The following is an 8,496-nucleotide window of genomic DNA, read 5'->3' as shown; positions in this document are numbered from 1 at the left end:
CTGCTGAAATTTAATGAGGAGAAATTCAGTTTAGAATTTGCTCCTGAACTGTCTCATCTCCCATGAACGTGATATTATAGCCAGGTACCTTGTGCTGCCCCCCAGCCTGGAGAAAAGGAGGCTCAGGGAGACCTTCTTGCTCTCTGTAACTCCCTGACAGGAGGCTGTAGTGAAGTACATTTCAGTCTCTTCTCCCAAGTAACAAGTTACAGGATGAGAGGAAATGGTCTCAAGTTGTGCCAGGGGAGGTTTAGGTTGGACATTAGGGAAAATTCCTTCATGGAAATGGTTGTCAAGCATTGGAACAGGCTGTCAGGGCAGTTAGTGGAGTCATCATCCCTGGAAGTGTTCAAGAAACAAGTGGATGTGGCACTTGGGGACATGGTTTAGTGGTGACCACGGTGGTGGTGTTGGGTTGACTGTTGGACTTGATGATCTTAGAGGTCATTTCCAACCTTAACAATTCCATAATCATATAACAGTGGCAGGAGAACATCTCCAGCTGACCGTGCACCATGTTGCCCCTCAGTGAAGATGCTCAGGGAGTGTTTGAGTCCAGTCGTTTTGCACAAGGCAGCACAGGCCCATTGCCCTCACCCTCTGCCTTGTTGAGTGAAGTTTTCCATCCCAAGCCACGTGTTTTTTCCCATTTTTCTTTGCCTCTCCACACCTGCTTACTGTCAGAGGCAATGCAGCTGTGGTTCTTAGCCAGCATTTGCTTGACCTGGCACTGATTCTGCCTCCTAGGCAGGTTAAAACAGTGGGGAAAGCACTGCAATGACTTCTGGAAGGGTAAAGTGGTTCATGGAATTGGCTGCTGTACCAAACACCTTTAGACAATTGTTCCCTTTCCATGTGCTCCAAGGGGTCTCCTGGTGGTTTGTTATTTTTTATGGCAGTTTCTCTACTTTTCTGGTGCAGATATGAGACATTTTCTTACTGCTGCTTTTGAAATCCTTTCTCAGGGTGTGGCTGGGATGGATGGACAAACAGGTCCCAAAGGGAATGTGGTAAGTTCTCACTGCAAATTTTCCAGGCAGTTCAGATGTTAGATAGAGCTAAATGTAAAATGTACTCTGGTAGATTAGATTTGCTAATTGCTTTTTAGCCTGCTCTAGATTTCTATCAGAGCCCTTGAAAAACACCAAGAATCTGTTCCTACAGCAAATGGCTGTTAATTTATTATCATTTCTGATGGAATCTCACATCATTTCCCCAGAAAAGATGAAATATTTCCATCAAGATGTGTGTTGGTCTAATGAATATCAAAATAGAATAATTGAACTGGGAGGAAAAAAAATCTTTGTGTGCCTTGTACTTAGCATGGATTGGCTGGAATGGATTCCCTGGAGAAGAGCCAATGTAGAGCCAGGTAGTGTTAGAGCTTTGCTCAGCTCATTTGGGCTGAGAGACATGAGTGTGGCTTGAAGTAACTTCACTCCTCCCTGTCCCAGTGGGACAGAGAAGCTGTTTCCAGGAGTTCTTGGTTACTGGCAGCAGATTAGAGAGGGTTCAAGGAGGATAGAGAGGATGTGGATCCAGGAGCTCAAGTCCACTCAGTTAGTGGGAACACAAGGATATGGCTGGGAGGATCCAGGTGTCTGCAGGGTAGGAGTTGTGGTGCCTGAAGATGCATCAGCTCTGCTCTCACCTTTCCTATTTTCATCTGTGCCCTTGTCTCCTCACAGGGTCCTCAAGGTGAACCAGGTCCCCCAGGACAGCAGGGTAACCCAGGTGCTCAGGTAAGAGGAAACTCCTTTGCCACAGGTAGGAAAAAGGAATTATACTTCAGCACAAGTTTCATTTCCCTGCCAGAGACAGGACCAGCACGATGGAGATTTGCTGGGAATTGGCTGATGATACATTGCTGGTCCAAATTCTTCCTGAAAAAGCTCCCAGTGTCAGATTCCCCCAGTTCTCACCTGCCTTTTGCTGTGTGTTGCAAAGCCAACCCAGGTCTAAGCAGCCTCTTTGGCCAAGTCATACCTTGTGGCTCTCATCTGATATTTAGCATCCCCAGTCCACTTTCTCCAGAGCCAGATGGGGAATACAGCCATCCAAGCCTTGCTGTCAGCCTTCTCCATGGCTCTCAGTGAGTCTCACTCCTCAGAGCAGCTCTGTTCTGGTGCAGGGTGAGCCTGGCTGCCCATGGCTCAGTGGTACAGCTCTCAGAGCAGCCACACCATGCTGAAAGGCAATTTTATCACCTCTCACAAGCCATTCTGAGAATGAATGGAGCTGGGGAAATCCCCAGACATCACAGGCACTAGAATAATGCTCAGCTGAGCCACTGCCAAGATGCATTTGGATGGAATAACTTGTTCCTTAATGATCTTTTTTTTTTTTTTTTTTTTGGCTTCTCACAGGGTCTTCCAGGTCCACAAGGCGCAATTGGTCCCCCAGGAGAGAAAGTAGGTTTGAACACTGCAGCTCTGGCTGCAAACAACTGTGGCCATTGCTATGCATTTTGCTCCTTCAGCTGCTTCTTTGCCCCATGTGCAACATCTGTTTGCAGCTGTGGCCATGAAAGTCTAATGCCTCTCATTCCAGACGGAGGAGAGATCAAGACAGCACAGTTTACCTCTAATTCAGAATATTTGCATTCATTTCCCCTCTGAGCAGAAACATTTTGCAGGCAGCCTATGGTAAAGCATTAGGAGAGGATTGAAAATTGTCGTTTTCTGGGGGCTGAATGCTTTGGAAGTCTGAGTGGGATGGTAATGGGAAGAGCCCATGGATTTGGCTCACTCAGCTGAGTTCCCCTCCCTCTGTCTCTCTGATTTTCCATGGCTGTTGGCATGGGGTGGGTGCTGATCTCAGCTCCCCCAAGCAGCCCTGGGACCATCAGGATGTAAAGGAGAGGAAGTTTTGCCACATAGCTGTTGTTCTCCGGGGTTTTATTCAGCTCCCATTGAGCAAGGACACTGTGCATTCCAGTGTGTGCCCTGGGAGAAGCCTCTGCATGTGTGAGGAGGACTTGAACCATCAATAATTCTCCTGGAAAGAAGCACATTAGCAGTTCTGTCAGATAAGTGGCACAATTAGGGGCTGCTTAATTAAAAGTTACTCACTGAGCAGTGTTAACGCAGCAAGTCCAGTCAATTGGGGCAGCTCCTCTCTTCCTTTGCCACTGAATCAGCTTGATATTTGACACCAAAGAATGGGCATTTCTTGGGCCTGTGAGCCCATCTTTGACATCCTCCTCCACCTTGTCCTGATATGTCTTTGCAGCATCATGTCCTTTCTACAGGACACAGTGTGGTGCCTCATGCCCTGGGGTCTCTCCTTGAGCTCTCATTGCTGGATCATGTCTGTGTGTGAATGAGGTGCCAGCACAGACACTGCAGCATCCCAGGATGCTGGAACAGCTCTGCCCCCAGAAATAAACAGACTCCCTACAAGTTGTGGCAGCTTTCCCAGCAACCTCATGTCTCTGCAGCCTTTCCCAGCTAGGAAAAGCAAGATATGTGTCCTCTGATGTTCTGGAGGCTCTGACCATTGCAGCTGTTGATTTTCTATTTGGTTTTAGGGACCTCTGGGCAAACCTGGTCTCCCTGGCATGCCTGGTGCAGATGGACCTCCGGTAAGCCATCCTCTCCTGCTTCCCTGCTGGACACCAGGGCTGATCCTGCATCAATCCATCCACCCTGGGCTTGTGAAGTGTGTGAGATGTGTTGTGGTTTAACCCCAGGCAGCAGCCAAACCTCACACTGCCACTCACTGTCCCACCAGCAGGATCAGGGAGGGAATTAGAAGGGTAAAAGCTGGAAAACTCATGGGTTGAGATAAAGAGAGTTTAAAAGGGAAATAAACAGCACAACCTGTGGGTCAGTAGGGTTCAAGGGTTGAGTTTGGGTAGACTCATCCCTGTTCTTAGCTTTGTGCAGTGAGTACTTCTCACCATCTCCTGAAGCCTCTCTTTCCCCTCCTCTTGTTCTTTCTCTGTGTTTTCTGAGTGTTGGCAGCTCCCTGAGGCAGAGACAGGCTCCTGTGTGTGTTTATGCACAGCACATCATGCCTGGGGTGGCTCTCACCTCACTGGGGCGACTGGGCACTGCTGCACAGTGATGATAAGAGCAGGTTGAAATTACATGTCAATGTTCTATTCTTGCAGTTTCCTCCTCTAATCCTCCTTTAAACATCATTTGCTCCTTGCTCTAGAAATCAGTTTTAAAAATCTCTGGCCTTTAAAACTGATCTCATTGTTACCCATTTCAGAGGCAGCTGGTTTTAAGAACTGAGAAATGTAAAGTAGTTACATTGCACTAATGAAAATGCAGAGCATGGCCCCAAAAAATGACATTTCCCACTGTGGGATTATCATTCCTACAGAGGGCACTTGGAACATCCTTACAATTGTTAGCTGAGTCAACAGAGCAGCTACAGCAAAGCTCAGAACATCTCTAAATCTGTAGGTTTTGCCGTGAAATTCCTGCAGAAGCCTCCAGGGAGCTTTGGCTGGAGAAGCTGATGGGTCTATTTTTATGCAGACTGGAGGTTGTGTGAGACCTGCAGGCTGAGCACGTGTGGCTCTGCATGGACACTGGGCCTTTCCCAAAGGTAGCCATGCATTCTGCAGGCTCTGAGGGTTTGTAAGCACATGGATTGCTCTTTCCAAGGACAAAAAACTCATCCATTTTCTCTTTATAGAATCTTGGAGTAGATCTGAAAATCCCTGAGGGCCAGAGGCATCTCACTGCAAAGCCAACTAAGTTGGTCCTCAGTTTTTTATCTCAGCAGCAGTGATGGAGATGGGCATTGTGGAAATCATGGAATCATATGATTGTAGGGGTTGGAATGGAGCTTAGAAATCATCCAGCCCAAATCCCCTGCCCTGGGCAGGGAAAACCTCTCACCAGAGCAGGTTGCTCAAGTCTTTTTCCAACTTTGAACACTGCCAGAGTTGGGGCAACCACAGCCTCCCTGGGCAACCTGTGCCAGTGTCTCAATATGGACACATAAAGGTGCTTTTTGCTGTGCTAATTAATAGCCAATAAAAAGATAGATTTTTTTGTTTAGCTTCTACAGATTTAAGTTCTAAACATCAGGAATATGGAGGACGTTGCTTAAGACGTTGAATTTCTTTTCCCTGGCTAAGAAAAGACTTTTCCTTGTCCAAGAACAGCTTTTTCCCTAGTTAAGAAAAGCCTTTACCCTGACTAATGACAGCTTCTTCCCTGGTTAAGGAAAGTCCTTTCCTTGGTTAAGAACAGCCTTTTACTTGTACAAGAAAGGCCTTGTGTAAGAAATGGTGCTGGTTTAGTGCAGAGTGGACCAAGGCCTTGAAATCCTGCTGCACATCCATTGTGCCTCCCCTGGGCTGCAGGGAAATACCAGGAGCTGAAAGCAGAGATGGTTATTTGAGCCCCTTTGTGCCCTGGTGCTCTTGGTGCCATTTAAACTCACAGTGCAAATTGAGATTGGGTTTTCTCCCACGTTGTGTTGATGTAGAAGTGACAGCTGTCATGTTGTTTCTTTATTAAACCAGCCTGTCTCAGGGACTCTGCCTGCTCTGACATTCCCGTTCTGAAACTGCTGATGGAAAACATTTGTAGAGTTTTCTTTGGTAAATTGCTAGAGATTCATTTGTGTGTTTAGGGGAGAGAATTCCCAAGTAAAGAAAGCAATGAGTGCACAAGGTCTTAGTGGCTTTAGAGCAGGTGGATGTGCTTTTATCCTCTTTATAAAATGAAGCTCCCTGGGTGAGCAGTGAGTGCCCTTGCAGGGGTTATTCCTGTTGGAACTGCCAACCCTAGATCATCTTCCATCCTGGCTCCACTTTGGAACCAACAGTATGGAAATCACTAAAAACTCCTTCATGTCTTTCCTCTATTTCTCCCTAATCCTCCAAACTATATCTGAGGCAATTCACACTGTTTCCTACTGGCTGCAACCCCAGCAAAAAAAAAGCTTCTAAAGGCTATCAATGAGAATGTGTTGGAAATTCTTGGATGTTGTGTTATTCAGCATCAAATCCCAAGAGGAATGCTGGCCAGCAGCCAGCCAGGCTCTGTCTAGCAGGGGTGTAGGTTAGCTGAGCATTTGTCATGGGATCTTGTAATGGACTCCAGGAATGAAGGAATTAATGAGGGGCTCTGACCAAGTCTGGGCATCTTGTGACCTTCACAAGTTTGTTAACACATGGACTTGATTTTATCTGTTTTCCCATCTGCAAGATGTAGATGGTAGATGCTGCTGAGCTCACTGAGGTGTTCTGATATGTAAAAAGTACTGCAAAACGGTTTGTGCTTCTCTGCTGAAAGGTGGGGAAGGGCCAAAGTATAAATAACCAGGTGGAAAACAACCAAGGACCCAAATTCTGCTCTTATTCCTTTTGAGGAAAGGTCACTCTTGCAAGTTGGCCACTTGTATCAGGAGGAGCTTCCTGGGGAGCTGCTGTTCTCTGACAAATACATCTCAGCTGCTGGAGCAACTTGTTGGCTCCTGAAGGATTAGATGTGCACTAACCCCATTTTTCTCTTTATTCTTGTATTAATAGGGTCATCCTGGCAAGGAAGGTCCTCCTGGAGAGAAGGGGAGTCAGGTAGGTGCCCCAACAAGATCATCATCACTAAGAGGGAGGTCATGGTAACTGGGTGGAGACAACTCTCCATGGAACTCCAGGGATGGCCAGGCAGGGAGGGAGGGATGTGGGGCAGGGGAGGGGTGCACGAAGCAAACACAGGTGAAATTTGAGAGCTGAGCCCTCAGTTGTTGATTTTTGACATGCTTTGGGCATTTTGTTCACCTCAGGGTCCCCCAGGGCCTCAGGGCCCCATCGGTTACCCAGGACCTCGTGGAGTCAAGGTAAGGAGGACACACAGTGTCCATGGCATTGTTTGTTCAGCTGGAGTTCTCCAGCTTATGCTGGAGGTGGCACTGCTGGTGGGCACAGATGTCCTATCAGGGCACTTGGAGCCACCTCAGTGACCAGCTGCATCTTATTGCTTGAGTGAGCTTTGGTCCAGAATCTTCTCTGATCCGTGAGGATTATGAATTCCCTGCTCCCCAACAGGCCCCTCTTAGCATCCTTCAGTGCTTCAGAGAGATTGGTCTTGTACTTTTTGGTGTTTCACTGCCTTTCCCATTCCTTCTACTTTACACCTAAAGTCAATCTCAGCCACACAGGAAGACTTTACCAAGGCTTGTTAATTAAACAAAGCAGCCTATTCCTAAACCGTGAGCCTTCCATGCTCCTCATTCAAACCCTTGGTAGACAGAGCTTGTGCTTCTCAGCAATGTGTTTCTCACTAGATTGAATCCCAGCCCTGCATGCTGGTAAGAAGGCAGTGAGTGGTTTTTTCCCTATCCAGCTCTGGCTGTTATACCCATCAAGATATATTAGCTCAGGTACAGATGCATCTTGCATCCCAAAGGTCCCATGAATCCACAGGGATCTGTGCCAGCAGACACAAACACAGCTTGGGGACTGACTAGAAGTTTAGTGAAACCCTCTTAGAGTCCCTTGTATATATTTTCAGTAGCACAAACCCATTTGCTGCTCTGCCTTCAAAATGTAAGTGGGATGTGTTCAGCCAGAGCAAACTTCCACCTCATTTCTTGCAGCTTGAGATGTAGTGATCCATTAGGGAATGCTTTGCTGGTGTGTTTACCACTAAAGTGGAACTGTTCCACATTAGAGTGAGCTAGAGAAAGTGTGTCATGCACAAACACTACAGACAAGGTTTTGCTTCCTACAAGCAGAGTTCTATTAAGTACAGGAGCCTCTAGCTTAGAAAAAAAAGTGATTGGGTTTGTAGTTATAAATAGCATTTAGACCTTGCCTTGCTTACCAGAACCGTGTCCTGTGCACAAATCTTTTCGTATCTTTAGTTACAATTTTTCTTGAAAAAAAGATAAGTTTATGTTGAGGGTATTAGATATTTCTGGCTCTGTGCTGGGAGATTTTAATATGGATTCATTTCCCAAGTGTCCATGCACAGCTTAAGCACTGCTTTTTCTGGGAATAATGAAGCTGACAAGGCACTTATGGAAATGTGGTTTTTATGGAAAATAGACACTGAAAAACCTTTTTGTAGTATGTTTTATTCCTGGAAACAGAACTCATGGGTAGGGACCACCAAGCCCATGTGGCAAATCAAGTCAGCAGAGGTTTGTGACTATAAGGTGCTCTCTGGTGAGCCAAAAACCAGAGGGCAGCAGCTGATATTTAATGAGCAATATGTTTAGGACCATCAGTTTGCAGAGATATCATTGTCAATAGCAGAGAAAACAAAGATCTCTATGATTAATGTTGAGTTTTCACTATGATTAATGGTGATTTTCCCATGTGGCAAATCAAGTCAGCAGAGGTTTGTGACTATAAGGTGCTCTCTGGTGAGCCAAAAACCAGAGGGCAGCAGCTGATATTTAATGAGCAATATGTTTAGGACCATCAGTTTGCAGAGATATCATTGTCAATAGCAGAGAAAACAAAGATCTCTATGATTAATGTTGAGTTTTCACTATGATTAATGGTGATTTTTTCTTCACTCT

At 46.2% G+C, this 8,496-nt stretch overlaps 1 protein-coding gene across 1 annotated transcript in view; it reads left to right on the top strand.

Moving 5' to 3' along the window:
• Positions 1-8,496, top strand: part of LOC103803097 (collagen alpha-1(V) chain-like) — a 146,386-nt gene that overhangs the window by 97,047 nt on the left and 40,843 nt on the right. Inside the window, 6 exon segments of the mRNA XM_009075634.1 lie at positions 966-1,010; positions 1,689-1,742; positions 2,367-2,411; positions 3,530-3,583; positions 6,500-6,544; positions 6,754-6,807. Coding sequence (XP_009073882.1) covers positions 966-1,010; positions 1,689-1,742; positions 2,367-2,411; positions 3,530-3,583; positions 6,500-6,544; positions 6,754-6,807 — 297 coding nt within the window.

This window comes from Acanthisitta chloris, unplaced genomic scaffold (assembly GCF_000695815.1).
Source record: "Acanthisitta chloris isolate BGI_N310 unplaced genomic scaffold, ASM69581v1 scaffold2255, whole genome shotgun sequence".
NCBI lineage: Eukaryota > Metazoa > Chordata > Aves > Passeriformes > Acanthisittidae > Acanthisitta > Acanthisitta chloris.
This window is presented reverse-complemented; position numbering and strand designations above follow the sequence as displayed.